This window comes from Populus nigra, chromosome 3, assembly GCF_951802175.1.
Source record: "Populus nigra chromosome 3, ddPopNigr1.1, whole genome shotgun sequence".
NCBI lineage: Eukaryota > Viridiplantae > Streptophyta > Magnoliopsida > Malpighiales > Salicaceae > Populus > Populus nigra.
In genome coordinates, this window is record NC_084854.1 from 7,739,494 (window position 1) to 7,756,486 (window position 16,993).

The 16,993-nt window shown below is 34.3% G+C and overlaps 3 protein-coding genes across 4 annotated transcripts; all 3 read left to right on the forward strand.

Moving 5' to 3' along the window:
• Positions 1–2,786: 2,786 nt before the first annotated feature.
• On the forward strand, positions 2,787–7,248 carry LOC133689983 (uncharacterized). 2 transcript variants are annotated; one of them, XM_062110108.1, is made up of 7 exons: positions 2,787–3,044; positions 3,201–3,349; positions 3,752–4,628; positions 5,009–5,100; positions 6,078–6,139; positions 6,218–6,287; positions 6,401–7,248. In XM_062110108.1, exons 1-7 carry the CDS (start codon positions 2,861–2,863, stop codon positions 7,076–7,078), a joined length of 2,112 nt encoding a protein of 703 aa, XP_061966092.1. In that variant the 5' UTR covers positions 2,787–2,860; the 3' UTR covers positions 7,079–7,248. The 2 variants fall into 2 exon arrangements, with proteins under 2 accessions (XP_061966092.1, XP_061966093.1); XM_062110109.1 differs by having other exon boundaries at positions 2,905–3,044; positions 3,886–4,628.
• Positions 7,249–10,577: 3,329 nt separating this feature from the next.
• LOC133690201 (transmembrane 9 superfamily member 11-like) lies at positions 10,578–13,278 on the forward strand. Its single transcript, XM_062110425.1, has one exon. The coding sequence runs from the start codon at positions 10,945–10,947 to the stop codon at positions 12,916–12,918; it is 1,974 nt and encodes a 657-aa protein (XP_061966409.1). The 5' UTR covers positions 10,578–10,944; the 3' UTR covers positions 12,919–13,278.
• A 402-nt stretch (positions 13,279–13,680) lies between these two features.
• On the forward strand, positions 13,681–16,702 carry LOC133690202 (adenylate kinase 5, chloroplastic-like). Its single transcript, XM_062110426.1, has 6 exons — positions 13,681–14,023; positions 14,365–14,460; positions 14,949–15,077; positions 15,169–15,273; positions 16,195–16,269; positions 16,360–16,702. The coding sequence occupies exons 1-6, from the start codon at positions 13,874–13,876 to the stop codon at positions 16,510–16,512; spliced, it is 708 nt and encodes a 235-aa protein (XP_061966410.1). The 5' UTR covers positions 13,681–13,873; the 3' UTR covers positions 16,513–16,702.
• Positions 16,703–16,993: the final 291 nt, after the last annotated feature.

The following is a 16,993-nucleotide window of genomic DNA, read 5'->3' on the forward strand; positions in this document are numbered from 1 at the left end:
TAAGTTGTTAAGGATGAAGATTTAGATGTTCTCTTTTCATGCTTTTTTTTTTCTAGGTTTGATTTTAATTTTAATTTTATGAGTTAGATTTTTATATTGATTGAATTATTTTTTTGGGTTTGTGTGAGGAGGTGGTGTTATTACAAGATCAAATTGGTAAAGGGAAGGGGTATTAAAAAGAGATTGAAAGCGTGATTTATGTGTAAAACAAGCAAAACACAATGGTAAAATAATTAAGAGTAAAAGAAGATCAAACCCATTTCGATTAATGATATAAGTTTATTTAATATGAATTTTATGATATGAGTTTCTTAAATTTTATGGTTTTATGATATAGATTTGTTTCTTGGTATTTTGAATTTAGGGTGTTTAATATGAGTTTATTTATTGGTATTATGAATTTTGTGTTGTTGTTAAAACAGATTAAACACGATATTGACAAACTCCAAGCTAAATTAGTAAACAAAAAATAAAGATCTTTATGTTCAAGGGACCAATTTATGATGGGTTAGAATTGGTCAACAAAAGACTGGAAAACAAGACATTTAAAAATGAAGGTAAAACCAAAAAAATGAGAAAGCTTTATGATTAAGGGATTAATTTCATTGATTGATGGTTTAGAATTTAGAAAAATGTGGTTTGAATTTTTTTTTTCTAGATATGATTAGGTTTGAAGTGTTTGAAATATAATTTATATAAAAGGGTAATTTAGTCATTTTGTAATTATAGGATGTTCAATATAATTATTCCTTAATTGAATTAATAAAATGTTTCGTCTTTCAGAAAAGAGGTTTAAGCTTTTTATATGTATAATACATACCTGAATAATCATCTAAAAGATTCTCATGCACCATTTAAATCAACATAATTCTTATAAAATTACAACTTTCAATATAAATGATTTATTTATACCTCATAGTTGTATCTCTATATTTATATTTTAGATATGTAGCTTTATCCAATAAAATAGCATTAGTGAATTCTTTAATCAACTCATCCTTTTCATAACTAGACAATACCTCTTTAATACAACACTTAAAAACTACCATACTTATAGCCAAGTATTCTTCATCTTTCCTCTTTAAAAATGCATCCAAACTAATATATTCTTTCCCACTTCTATAGTGAATCTCATAATTCAAACCCAACAATTTAGTTAAGCCCATCTTCTAAACTATATAATGAATAATTTACTCCAACATATACTTTAAGCTCTTATTATTAAATTTAATGATAAATTTTTCATGTTCTAAGTAATACCTCCATTTCCGAACTGCTTGCAAGAAGGGTAACCCTAAATGCCTCTTAGTTGAAAACTTGCTTATGTAAGCTAATGGTTTACTATATTGAAAAAACACTACTTATTCCAAAATCACTTGCATCAATCTCTAAAATGAATGGGTTTGAAAAATCAAGCAAAGAAAGGAATGAAGTGACATTTATAGCAATCTCTAACTTCTCAAATGTTATTTTAGCCTCCTATTAACCCATTAGAAACCAAGACGAAAACAATCAAATGAGAGCCTACCCAAGAAACCAAGAACATCTCCTGTTTTACCCATACAATTAGGAGAAATGTATACAAAACTTCTAAGCGTAGGTCATATGGCCCATCTTCCATTTCCAACACTAAAGCCTCATTTTTTAAATTGGTACAAACTAGACCTAATATATGAGTACTATACTAGAAATCTTGGCAATAATATTGATACTTGCTCAACATTTTTAGGAAGCTCTTGCAATTATTCAAAACAAGATGGATAGCTTTGAAGATATCCCCAACATCAATTTCAATCCCTTGTCTAATTATACTTCCAGTTATGGGGGAGTAAATGTTGTGAAATTTAAAAGAAAAAAAAAGTTTTAAAGGTAACCATAGATATGTTATATGACATGTTAGTGCAAGTCGAGTATTTACCAACAAAAAATGAATTAAGTTCGAGAAAGAGTGACAGTTTTTATCGATTCCACAAAGTAATGGAACATAACATCAATGAATGTGACGAGTTTCACTAGAAGGTAATACAAATGATAAATCAAATAGAAAATAAGGTAAATGATGATGTTATAAGTATGATAAGTTTTCAGTAGGCATGAAATATAATTGACCAACATAACCACACATAGAAAGCTACTCTAGTTATCCTTCTTGTACATCTTTATTCCTTTTATTTCCTTTTTACATTACATTTTTTTCTCATTTTATCAACTTAAAAATAAGAAAATCCTTATACTAAGTATTCTTATATTAAGACTAAGTATTCATATATTAAGAGGGTGCTTGACAGTGTGGTAGCAGTTGTTTTTCAAATAACTTTTTGTGCCGAAATGCATGCCAATGATGTTTTTTTATTTTTAAAAAATTATTTTTGACATTAGCACATCAAAATGATCTAAAATATACAAACCATACTAAATTTTAGCAAAAAAAAATTTAAATTTTTTGGGAACGCGATTTGCACCGCGTTCCCAAACATGTTTTAAGTATGAGACTTGTTTTGTATAAAAATACGGAATATAACCCATGTTTAATTATTATTTTTTTAATTTAAAACCCTCTAAAACAACTGTGAAAAGTTCTCGATTCATTTGAATTATTTTTTAATATAAAAAAATCAAAAAAGTTGAATAATTCATTTAATCAAATAAAGTTAAACTTTTTAATCATTTGCAAAATTTTCACGAGATTTAATGGTCCTTCAACTAAAAGGCCGAATAAGCCAGCCCTCTATCTGAATGGGCCCACACAACACTGACTGTAACGGCCCAGACCAGACCACCCTCTGTAACGGTGTAAAAAAACAGTGTTCTTGTTCTTCAATCGGCAAGGCAGCAGCGAGAGAAGATCGAAACGGCAGCCATGGCAGGAGGAGGTAAGAGAAGATCCAATAACAACAACAAAAACAGAAATAAAAAAATCGACAACAGAAACATCAGAAAAGACAGGGGGGCCAGCAGTAGGATCAGAAGAAGATCGAAAGAACTTCGAAATTCTCTCTTTGTGGAAGGCGGAGTCTTGGCGGATTGGTCCCCTATCCATTCAGGTCCCCTGATTCTTTCTCTCTATTCGTTTTTTTTCTCTGTTTTGGAGTATTTTTGTTGGGAAAGATCAAAACTTTTAAGTTCAGTTTAACTTAATTTTTGAACTGAATTAGGGTCTCTCTCTCTCTCTCTCGATTTTTTTTGGTGTTGAATTGTAGGAAGGAGTAGTAATGTGAAATCGAATTCCAAGTCGGGTTCGAAACCGGGGAATTCTAATCAAGGAAAAGCGTGTTCGGGTTCTAAGAATGCACCGCGTAAAGCCAGTGGAAATGCTTTTGTTTACAACTATCCTTCTTTTGATCTTCAGGTATTTTTGACCAGGAGCTGCTTTCCAGCTATTATATGGAACATGTATGAGTAGACTGGATAAAGGGAACTATCCTGCAAACTCCTAATGGGGTTTCAATTTAGAATCGGAGTGATTAAATTTTTTAAGTGTGCCTCCTTTTCGTTCTGTGGTTTTGGTCTAGGGTTTCAATGATGTGCTTTGTCCGAAATTCACCTAAACCTCTGTCTACTTGAATGGAGCTTGAGAAAAGTTTCTCCCTTTAATAAAAAGTATGTGGCATACTGTCACTGCGAGACATATGAAGCCAGAAGCATTCATTTTGTTTAAGGTTTTTAATTATTGTGTGAACAGATTGGGAAGTTGGTGAAACGATTTTACTTGTGGAGTTATTCTGTCTTTTTTTTTCTTCAATATTTATAGGAGGGTACCAGCAGAGATATGGATGTGTCGCAACCTATTGTTTTAGTGGATTCCAAGGAGACACATATTGTTGCTTATTTAGATGAAACACTGACTCTGAAGCCCTGTAATTTGAATTTAACTTACGAATACAGTTCAGATTTTCTGCTTGGCGAGAGCTCACATAGGGAATTGGGGTTCTGTGAGGAATTTGAGGCTAACCCAGGTGCTGAATCATCCTCGAAGCAAATGGAAGAGGAAGAGCAGAAAGGATCTTCTTTTGATTCATCATCTTCTGAGAAAGAAATGGATTCTGATGAAACTGCTAACTGCAGGGCAGGTGAAGAAATGCTGACTGCAGCATTTTCTCCGAAGGAAAATTCAGCCTTTTTGTCAATTGGAGGCATGAAATTATTCACCCAAGATATTTCTGATGGGGGAAGTGATGGGGAGTCACTCGATGAAAGCTCTGAATCTCAACAAGTTGAACTGTCTCAAAGTGATGACTCTGAAGATGCATCTAATAGTGAATTTGATGTTGATGACGATGTTGCAGAAGATTACTTGGAAGGAATTGGAGGCAGCTCCAACATATTAGATGTCAAATGGTTGGTAGAAAATGTTCTGGATGATTCAGAAGAGGATAGTTCTTCTAGTGGTTGCTTTGATGAGACTCTAGAGAAGTTGGGTGGGATTGCCCTCCAGAAGGCGTCTAGAAGATATGGTATGAAGAAACCTCAATCAAAAAAGAACCATGCTTCATCTGCCAGAGATGTGTCTCAAGATTTGGATGATTTTATGCATGTAAAGGATCCAAGAACCGTCTCTGCCAAAAAGAAGCATGTTGCACGCTTGCCTTGGTCTTCTCAGAGGAGTCAAAACTCCAGAAATTTTCCTGGTAATGTTTGCTTATTTGCATTTATCCTGGTTAATAGCATTCTACATTAGCATGTTGTACTTTAGAGAAGGGGGAGGGGGGTGTTGTGATCCAATTAAGTGTTGTATGATAGCCAGTAGTGGGATTGATTGAATAACCTACTTTGTCTTCATGTGTGAGCATGCTGTGGACATGCTTTTATATTTACGCATGTGCATGTCCCTCGAGAATCCTTTGTACCTTATTTTGCTTCTGGATTATCAAAATAATGCTAGCAAGGTGGTTGCTTCAGTTTCTTGAAGTTAGAAAGTTATTCTTCTCTGATGTTTTGATTTCTCTGGAAATTGACATGAATGGGTGCAACTAACTTTTTTGCTTGCCCTAACTTGCTAATCATTCAGGTGAAAAAAAGAAGCATCGTAAAGAAATGATTGCTGTCAAGCGTCACCAGAGAATGCTAAGCCGGGGAGTTGATCTGGAGAAAATAAATAAGGTAAATGGAATCCTTCTTTGATTGATTGTCCCATTTGATAATTGGGATTGAAAGAATGAAATAATGTTTAACAGTGTAATTCATGTCAGGTTGAATGAGAACTAGCATATTAGTGCCATTTAGTTTGCAAGCGTAGCCATAAAAAAAAAAAAAAAAAAAGAAAAATAATTTATCTTTGTGACTACAAAGCATTACCCACTTAGAATGGGATGTTACCAAGATCTGGTGTTGTTTTTGTTTGATTAGAAATGGGAAGTATGGTTCCTTTCTCTTCTATCCTACCTAAACATGACCAGAGGGAACAATTATCTTTCACTTCTCACATGTTTCCCTTCTTCTTGCTTTGTTATTTCATGCTGTTGTTCATCCTTCTAACGAAATGTGGTATAAGTTTCCAAATCTGTATAAAGATTAATAAGAATGGTGTTCTGACAGTTTTCCTTTAAAGAAAAGCCCATAGCCATGGAAATAATCTCAAGTTCAAGTATAGTACCATACTTGATTTTGTCTATATGCTAATGAAGCTAGGGAGATTAATAGTGTTTGTGCTTTTTCATGTAGTTTATAATGCCATGTGCCTTCTTGTTAGGATTTATCAACAATGAATTATACCGAGCTGATCTAGTAAGTATAACCAATCACAAAAATAAGTATAACTAATAGCAAAGAACTAGTGACCATCTTTTTTTTTCTTTTGTCCTTTTTAAATTGTAGAAACTAGGGCAGATTGTTTTGGATGAAGTGGATATGTTTTGTTTTCAGCCTGTGCATTAACTTGTTCTTTGCTATAATAACTTGAATAGTGTTTGTATCTAGAGCTATAGTGAAACCCTGTTTTCATTTAATCTATAGTATAATAATAATAATAATAATAATAATAATAATAATACAATGTGCTTTTGGGCTTTGCTATTCTAATGGTAGTAGCTTCATCAGATCTAACAATATTCTAATGGTAGTAGCTTTCTTCCTGTTAGGTTCGACGGCTTGCAGCAGTTTATCGCTTGCATAGCGGATCCCAAGGTTCTGGCAAGAAAAGGTGACCAATATGAACTGATTCTCTGTATGTTTGCTGAGGTTGATGCTAAAACTAGCTGACATTTTTTTTATCTTTCAGCTTTGTAACAGGGACACGAACACAGCACACATGCATGCCTTCAGCAAGTGATAAACTTCGTCTAGAAAAGGTGCCAAATTTTCATGTAATTGCATTATGCAATTGCATGCTCTGGTTTCAACATTTTTAGTGGTTTTGCATTGCTAACTGCTTTCTCTAATGATGTCTGTCTTTTGATTTCAGCTGATAGGGGCTGGCATTGAGGATTCTGATTTTGCTGTTAATGAAGGCTCAAAAACAAAATCAGTTAGTGGAGACAGAAATAGGAAGAAGAAAAGTACAAGGGGGAGTTCTGGGAGAAATGGTTTATACACTAATCAACCAGTGTCATTTGTATCAAGTGGAGTAATGCAACCTGGAGTCGTTGAGACCACAACAGTGGGTGATCAAGAGATAAATGAAAATGGCGAAAACAAGGATGCCACTAGCTCATCGAAGTATGGTGCATTTGAGGTGCACACTAAAGGATTTGGATCTAAGATGATGGAAAAAATGGGATTTATACAAGGTGGAGGATTGGGAAAAGATGGTCAAGGTATGGCACAACCCATTGAAGTAATCCAGCGGCCTAAATCACTTGGTTTGGGTGTTGACTTCTCCAACATCAGTGGTGACTCAGTGAAGAATAAACCTCAAAGTCTTGAAACTGGAACTGGAACTGGAAATGGAAAGTCCGGAAAACATAGTAAAACTCCAAGCTTCGGAGCTTTTGAAAAACACACCAAAGGATTTGGATCCAAGATGATGACCAGGATGGGTTTTGTTGAAGGCAAGGGCTTGGGTAAAGATTCCCAAGGTATTCTCAACCCTTTAGTTGCTGTTAGGAGGCCAAAAGCACGGGGATTGGGTACAAAAAGTTAGGTGTTATCTTTCCCTTTTTCCCCATAAAAAAAGATGGACAACACAATGTATAGTTTATTTAGGCTGATCGTTTCAAAGGTACTTGCTGATAAATTGATCTTCCCTTCCCTTGTACTTAAGTTAAATATATCAGCATCATAATCCATGTGCTCAAGATGTCTTTATGAGTATGATCGTCTATTACTTTCCTTGCCCTTCAATTCTCCTTCTTGCCCATTGGTTTGAAAATGAAGTGTGTATAGGTGCCCTACTATAACTGGATTTTGACGTGTGTAGATTAATTTTATGGTTTGTTTACTGACAAGTTTTTATGAAACAAAAGGTGATAGAACATGGAAGTATTTGTGATTCCCGTGGAATCTTGCCGTGGCTCCTCAAAATAAGCCATCTTCCAAGTTGCCAGTGATGAATTGTTACTTTCATGGAATATGCACAGCCATAGAAATATGGTTCGCGATCCCTGAAAGGTCACCTGCTGGTTCTGAGATCCTTCTCTCCTTCCCTGGCTGGAACCACCACAGATTCAAATTTACTGAATCCATAAACCCAATTACTTCTACTGATTATCCATTCCTCTATGTTTTCATTTTTTGGCAATTCTCAGTATCTTTCACTCTGTTTGAACTCATGGTTATATCAGTATTTGAATTTTGCCCATGGAATGGTGGAAGAATCAAGGGAATAAACTACTAGTCTACTCATATATATTTACGTACCTGATCTGTGTTTGAACAAATCACTACTCCTAGTCCTCCAATGCCATTGAGAGAAGAAAATTGGCCTTATTGGTTGATTTTGACTATTTTAGCTGTTGTTTCTCTTACGTTTTATTGGCCCAAGAACGTAGTTTATGTGCATGGCGTGACTTGTGGGAAGGGAAAAGGGGAAACTTACAGTTTTTTCCATGTGGAACCACAAGGTGAGAAAACGTGATCCCATTCACGGATCAGCCACAAACTTCTCTTTCAAGTTCTTAGATACATACTGAAATTGCTAATACGTTATGGCTTCTTGCGGGTATGCTTTCTTCATCAAAGTTTGTATTGTGTACTTTTCATTATTTCTAGAGATAAAAAGACTCATTATGCATAATAGGAGATTATTAGTTAGGCAGTCTTGTGCGCTGATCGCCAACCGGTTACACGTGCGCCATCTAAAGATGAAGAGGCAGTTGAGACATAAAAATAATTTTATTATTGAAATCATTTTAAAGTGAATTTATGTACTTTCAAAACAGGAGACATATAAAAGACATGGTTGCAGAAATAATATTTTTTATTTCTAAAATATCATTGTAAAAACTTTTAATTCCAAACTTGTCTAACTAAAACATCCAAGTATAAAGTGATTATTATTATAGTTTTAAAACCTGGACTGGGGATTGATTTAAGACACGGCTTAGGTTATTGATCAAGAGAGTCGACCCCAAGTCTTTTTTAAAAAAAAAAAAAAATGATGAAAATGATATTATTTTGACAAAAAATACTTCAAAAAAATATCATCTGATTTTTAGCCCAGGTTTTACCCTAAGATGACCGAGTTGCGGGTTGACATGGGTCATTAGCCGGGCTAGACCAGGTTAATCCTAATTCCTTTATTTTTCTTAAACATGTTGGGCTGATCTAAGTTTCATAACTACAGTTATTATATTATTATTAATTCCAACACTCAATGTAAACTAAAATAAAATAAAATAATTATTTTTAAAATATATAAGTTTGATGATAATATATATTAATGATAAAATATATTTTTTATATTTTATTATGTGTTAATTATCATCAATTAAACAAGATATAGGACAATTATGTGATATCTTGTCTCTTATATCCCTACTATCTTCATATGTTTTATTCTAAAATAGCAACTAAATGTTAACCCAACAATGGTCGAGAGATATGGGAAACAAAAACTTAAAACTATTATTAAAGATTCTTATAAAGACAAAAAAAACATTAGCTAAAAAAAAAAAGAAACTTATGAGATTTGTAAGGATTTGGCAATAAAAAACCCTAGTGGGGATGTTAAAAATCAACATTTTGATTATGAAAAATTACTTGACTATCATATAGTTTAGTTATTTTTTTATATTGCTTTTATTTTTTAAAAAATTATAATTTATATCCTGAACTTTATAATACTTTACATCATGCCAAAAAAGCAACAAAAAAGGTTTAATTATTCATAAGATTGTTTTTATATTTTATTTAATGACTAAAAAACCTCTAGTGTAATAAAAATACCTATGAATAAAAAATGGTAATCCATAATTGTACCATAATTTCAAGCCTTGAACTCTTGTCAAGTATTTTAACAAACATGTAACACACACGCGCGCACACATGCACACTTCTTCAAAAGCAACGATGTAAAATCAAACAAAAAATAAATGTATAACATATCATTTTGGAAAAATTTCTGATTTCTGATAGGATTAACAAGGGGTTACTCAAACAATAGTGTCTAAATTGAGGTTTTAAAAGAGTTCGTTGGTGGTATTAAATGTAGGATAAATGTTGTTTGATAATGAAGAAATTTCATTATTAGCATCATCAGTAAATAAAGATGAACAAGAAATCACAACTGCAATGACAAACATTGATAGTGCTAAAAACATTTTGATAGTGAAGAAATTTCATTATTAGCATAATCAGTAAATAAAGATGAACAAGAAATCACAACTGCAATGATAAATATTGATAGTGCTAAAAACATAATGAAAACAACAATAATAATAATTTTACGATAACAACACTTATAGTTGGATTTAGCTTGTTTGAGTTGGTTAATGTTGTTATCATCCTCATCTACATTGATATGGTAAAATGGCTGTTAACAAGATGGTGAAAATAAAGATGGGTTTATTTGGTTTGGTGGCTTAGCCAACTAAATTTATAGAGATGGGTTGCTTTTAATACGAGGATCAACCAATAATTCTTAAGATTATCACTATTCAAAATTAGCCATCAAAATCAGCCACTACCTGGATTTGGTCAATCCATCTCTTCAATTGTTATTGCACATTACAAATCACCGACATCCATCAAAGATCCATTACCGATTCACTAAAAGGAGAAATTTCATTTCATGAAAAGATCATAAAAATTATAAATTTATTTAGTTTTTTTTCTAAAAAATATAGGTATTTAGTTGGTTCGCACAAGAGAAATTCATTAACAACACTAGATTAGAAGCTTGATTTGGGTTTAAATCAAGTAGCGTTCGATTCAAGTTTAGAAATGGAAAGAAATTGGTATATAAATGAGAGAGACAATGAAAAAAAATTAGTTATTTAGTCTAATTTTAGAAATAATATATATGAAAATAATTTGATTATTTTACTTAATTTAAAATTTTAAATTACAAAATAGAGATAAAATAAAAAAATAAATTTTGATAAGGTAATTTTTTCTTTTATAATGAATGAAAACAAATTAATATTTTGATAGAAGTACAAATGGCTAATATTGTCAATCCATGAAAAACAAGATTTGTCGGCGATCCAAGTAAACAACACCAATACTATAAATCTGCTCTGCCTTCCAATCTTCACTCTGTCTGTAAAAAGATCCCATTTTTCCAAAATCTCAAAGATCTCTCTACTTGCCGCACAATTCTTCTACATTACAGACTCCTCTCTTCGTTTCTCTCTTTTGCACCACTCTCTGTACAAGGTCAGGTTATCTTTCTCTTGTGTTTTACACTTCTAAATAGCTAGACCTTATTTGTATCTTTTTCTTTTTAATGTCAAGATCTTAACTTTTACTGAAAAAAACAATAAAGACCAATCCTTTAAGGCATAATAACTTGTTTTCACGATCTGGATCTCTCAGATCTGACTGAAATCCTTTCAAACTTCTAAAGAAATGGACTTTTTTGCTCATTTTAAGATCTGGGTCTTGACCCTTTGTTTGGTTTTCCAATCTGGATATGGGTTTTACCTTCCTGGTAGTTACCCTCACAATTATGGCATTGGTGATACTTTATCAGTGAAAGTGAATTCAATCACTTCTATTGAGACTGAGATTCCTTTTAGCTATTATAGTTTGCCTTTCTGTAAGCCTTTAGAGGGTGTTAAAGATAGTGCTGAAAATCTTGGTGAGGTTCTTATGGGCGATAGGATTGAAAACTCACCTTATAAGTTTAAGATGCATACCAATGAGACCGATATCTTTCTGTGTCGAACCGATCCTTTGTCGGGTGATCACTTTAAGCTTCTAAAGAAGAGGATTGATGAGATGTATCAGGTTAACTTGATTCTAGATAATTTGCCTGCGATAAGGTATGCTAAGAAGGAGTCTTATTTTTTGAGGTGGACGGGATATCCATTGGGGATTAAGGTTCAGGATGCTTATTATGTGTTTAATCATTTGAAGTTTACTGTACTTGTTCATAAGTACGAGGAGGCCAATGTAGCACGTGTGATGGGAACTGGAGACGGGTCGGAATTGATTCCTACTGTTGGGAGTGGGGGATCAGAACTTCCTGGGTATATGGTTGTTGGATTTGAGGTGGTTCCTTGTAGTGTCATGCATGATGCTCAGTCTGTTAAGAACTTGAAACCCTATGAGAAATACCCATCTCCTATTAAGTGTGATCCCACCACTGTGGCAATGCTGGTTAAGGAGAATGAGCCAATTGTTTTCACTTATGAGGTTACATTTGAGGAGAGTGATATCAAGTGGCCATCGAGATGGGATGCTTATTTGAAGATGGAGGGGTCCAAGGTCCATTGGTTCTCTATCTTGAATTCTCTGATGGTGATCACTTTCCTTGCTGGTATTGTCCTGGTCATCTTCTTGAGGACTGTCAGGCGGGATCTGACCCATTATGAGGAACTTGACAAGGAAGCTCAAGCACAGATGAATGAGGAGTTATCTGGGTGGAAGCTTGTTGTGGGCGATGTTTTCCGTGCTCCAACTAATTCTGGGCTATTGTGTGTTATGGTTGGAGATGGGGTTCAGATTCTTGGGATGGCAGTTGTGACAGTAATGTTTGCTGCCCTTGGATTCATGTCTCCAGCTTCCCGTGGAACTCTGATTATAGGCATGCTAATTTTCTACATGATTCTTGGTATTGCAGCTGGCTATGTTGCAGTTCGCCTTTGGAGGACAATTGGCTGTGGTGATAAGAAGGGATGGGTTTCAGTTTCTTGGAAGGTTGCCTGCTGCTTCCCTGGCATTGCCTTTTTTATTTTAACCACTTTGAATTTTCTATTATGGGGTAGCCATAGCACAGGTGCCATTCCATTCTCTTTGTTTGTTGTTCTGATTTTCATGTGGTTCTGCATCTCGGTTCCTCTTACCCTAGTTGGGGGCTACTTTGGGGCAAAGGCACCGCATATTGAATACCCTGTTCGAACCAACCAGATTCCTCGGGAAATCCCAGCTCAAAAATATCCATCTTGGCTATTGGTCTTTGGAGCTGGAACTCTTCCTTTTGGCACACTCTTCATTGAGCTCTTCTTTATCATGTCTAGTATCTGGATGGGCCGTGTTTACTATGTTTTCGGGTTTCTCTTGATTGTTTTCATTCTTCTTGTGGTGGTTTGTGCTGAAGTATCTCTTGTCTTAACCTACATGCATCTCTGTGTGGAGGACTGGAAATGGTGGTGGAAATCCTTCTTTGCTTCTGGTTCAGTTGCTATCTACATTTTCCTGTACTCTGTAAACTATCTCATATTTGAGCTTAAGAGTTTGAGTGGCCCTGTCTCGGAAGCACTCTACCTTGGGTACTCCCTCTTGATGGCTTTGGCAATTATGTTTGCAATGGGCTCAGTTGGGTTCCTTTCATCTTTCTGGTTTGTGCACTACTTGTTCTCTTCAGTGAAGTTGGATTGAAGAACTTTCTCGTGCCAAGCATCATGGCCCTTCGAAGAACAATACTATCATTTGGAGCAGAAATGAATGCGACCCTTCACAGAAGTCCATCATGCTTTACATTTCTTTGAGTTTATTTTGCTAGAATGTTTACTGTATGTTTTACTATAACAATAATTTCGCTCAGTTTTGCGTAATTCTTTATTAGACGGAGATCGTGGGATGGTAGCATGTTACACAAGCTCATCATTTTGGCATAGTTGTTGGTAGTCGGTGGGATTTCCCGAATGTACCTTGTTCATTCAGTTCTATATGAGGATCGAATGCAAGTAGCAATGTTTGTCATTTGTATTTGACTTCATTAGTCTTGCGTTGATGTTATTTCTTGTGTCTCTGGTCTGATCTTTAGTCCATGCCTGCATTTACCATGCACAGAGGCCAGCCTTTCTTTTTCTTCCATCTTAATTTTTGAAATTCCGAGCAAAACAACTTCAGGTAAAAAATACAAGTGTAGGAAGTTTGGTTTTTTGAAGCTGTAAGTAGAAAGTGAGCGATTTAAGAGGACTTGAAACATTATTAACATATATTTCAATATAAAAAGTTATTTGAAAAGATCACAACTTCACTACCAAACAAGCTCTTCAGAAGTCCCGATATCTGCATGTTCAACACTTTAAATTTTGGTTTAAACGGTAAGGGAATTTATTCAATCAGCTTTGAATACAAAGAAGGCTCAAGAAAAAAGAGAATTTTCATGAATATATTAAGATGGTCGGACGTGAAAAGGCCTAAAAAAATTAAAGAAGACAAGTATCTGTGGTGTCCGTTAATCCGTTATAGCATCTACCATCATCACCTCCATGTCCTCCTCAAAAACCTTTGCTTCTCTTCAATGAACTTGATCTCTCTCTGTGTCTCGACAAACAAGAATGGCAGACAATGGTAGACACTTCACTGACATCTCTCCACTCTACCAATGTCCCTTCTACTCCCTCCCTCTCCTTTCTCGTCTCTCTCTGCATCTTCATCATCTCTCTCTTTCCGACAATCTTCCCCTACACATCGCCATCTTGTCTCCTTTGGCCCCAATTACATAACCCTTTTCAGTACAAACTCCAAACCCAAGGTTTGATTGTTATTTTACATGCTTGTTTAATTTTGTATTTTAAATATATTTTTTAAAAAATTTAATTTTTTTTAGTTTTTTTATTTTAAATTAATATATTTTATTGTATTTATATCATTTGTAAAAAATAATTTTTAAAAATTAAAAAATTATTATTTTAATATATTTAAAAAATATTTTAAAAAACAATTATAATTATATTTTTAAAATTAAAAAAAATATATTATTTTAAAACAATTTCATACAAGTGTTTTTGCAAATGGGTGCGTTTTCTTTTCCTGGTTTATGACTGTTAAGCACATGGAGTAAGTTTCTAAGTCTGTTTTCTTTGGCGCGTGCAGGGAATATTGAGGGTGAGTAGTTCCACAAATGAGCCATTGAAGGTGATGATATCAGGTGCACCGGCATATGGCAAAGGCTCTCAGTGTGAACTAATTGTAAGAAAGTAAACTCTCCCATCATTTTTATTCTTTTGTAATCTTCAATTCTTTTGATTCATGGTCACTGCTTGGTTATTTGAAGCACTAAAATTTGAGTTATTTGGATTATGAGGGTTCCCATGGCATTGAACTTAGAAATTGGTATATGAAAGTAAATCATTCTCCCTTTGCAATTTGGCGCAGGGGTGTTGAATTTGAATTGCACGAAAGGGGTTTTAATTATTTGCAATGGGATAAATTGAGCGAAAGGAGAGGGTTAGTTTTCGATGTGCAATCGTTGAATTAAAATGAAGAAGATTGTCATTTATCTAAATGATATATATTGCCTTCTTTAAACATGAACTGGAGAGGGTTTTCCCCTTTGATTAGAAATTGTGTTTGGCCACTTGATTTCATTTCATTCTGAAAGTAGTTTGTTTAGGCCGCATTCTCTTCAGCCTAAGTGATGATCACATGTCATCTTTTCTCTGTATTGATTTTTACAGTTTGGATCGGTACACATCTCAACTGGAGATCTTCTAAGAGCTGAAGTATCTGCGGGGACAGAAATTGGCAATAAAGCAAAAGAATTTATGAATGCTGCTCGTCTGGTTCCTGATGAAATTGTGACAGCTGTACTATTTCCTCCATGAACTTTAACTAGCTCCTACTTTGTTATCATTTCCTTTCTCAGGTACGTAAGGAATGAATTGTTTCACTTTGTAGATGCTGACATCGCTATTATCATATGATGATGCAAAGGAAACATGGTGGCTTCAAGATGGCTATCCGCATGGTTCTGCCCAAGCAGAAAGTCTTGAGAAATTGAATGTCTGGCCAGTTATCTATGCTGTATTGGATGTACATAAATTGAATAATAATGCTATCTTTGCTTATGATTATGTCAGACAGTGATATTGCTCAGCTTCCGATGAGGTTATTAGGAATTCATTTACTCCAAATCACTGGTGAATAATCCAACATTTTCACAGGAAACAAAATTTCCGTACATGTTCATCAAAATGCATGTACGTTTCTGTGCTATAAAAACTGACATAAAAGCTACTAGGATAATTCCAAAATTCTATGTTGTATTTGAACCTTCTGTAGTTGGTTTTTCTATGAATCACATGCTTTGAAGGCCAACATTGGTTTTACATCTGTGGTACTTCTCTTAAAATTTCCTCCTATGTAGTGGATGTTTTAAATGTTGAACGCTCTAATGAATGGAGAAGGTTCTCTGCGATAATGCCTTGGTTTGCATTAAACATTTTCTAACTCAAACTCTGTGTGTCCTTGATATTCATGAAATATATCTTTTAATACTCAGGTTCCTGATGGAATTCTGATTGACAGATGTGTTGGTAGAAGGCTAGACCCAGTGACAGGAAAGATTTACCGCGTGAAAAATCCCCCCCCCCCCCCGGAGACTGAACTTAAAGCAAAACGTATAACCTATCCAGATGACACTGAAGAAAAGGAATGCCCGCTGTCACTGTTGTTCTTTGCTCATCATTCTACTGTGATATGTACTATTGAGAGTTGAGAAATACCTTTCTGTTTAATTGTTTGTGCCTAAGATCATATGCATACCAAGAGATTTTTTTCCCCTTCTAACTTCAGAAAAAAGAAGCATGTTTCTATAAGAAGCACTTTACACAAGTTTTGTATCTGTTTGGAAACTTGAACCTTTTTTTTCCATCTATAAACTAATATGCCATGCGTATTTGGTACTTTTCAACTTGTCTTTAGGTAAAGGCACGTCTCGAAATATACAAGAAAAATGCTGAATCAATCTTATCCACATACTCAAACATTATGGTCAAGGTAATTTCAATTTTTTTTATTGTATTTCTCTCACTTATTCTGTAGATTTGCGTCAGTAATTTTTGTATGTTGCTTCATCTTACATTACAGATTGATGGAAACCACCAAAAAGAAGTAGTCTTCCAAGAAATAGGTTCTTTTCTGTCTCAAGTGCAGAAAGATAAAGCAAAATTGGTCAAACCTGGCAAGTGTTTTCAAGTTCTGAAGTTCTTATACAAGTTTGCTCAAGGTTTATATCTTTGATATATGATCAATATAATTATCTTCTTTGCTGGCTGTCCCAAACTACTCTAGAAGTGAAAATATTCACAGAAATTGTTTTGATCTTTTTGATGGATGCTTTGTTTTATCTTGTGTGAAACGTTAGTGGTTGGAAACATTAAGATAGATTAATTCTTTTTGCAATCAAAAATCTTTTATTTTAATTTATGAACCTGATTCAGCCCCACTTCAGCCGGTAATCTGATAAGATCTTCTTATGTGTAAAGGGAAGTATAGTAGCATTCACGAGGATCGTCTGACTTCCCCCCAAAAGTTACGACCTTTTATGTTGTTTGGCAGCCTAAATAATTCAACTTTTAAGTATTGAATGTTCTTCTTTTCTTCTTCTTTTTTTTTCTCAATATTTCTTGTAGAAAGTGTGTTAACTTTATACGTATTTGGGTTTTCTTGACCAATTTATACGTATTGAACCAACAGTTCGTCTCCTGATAATTCCTCTGGC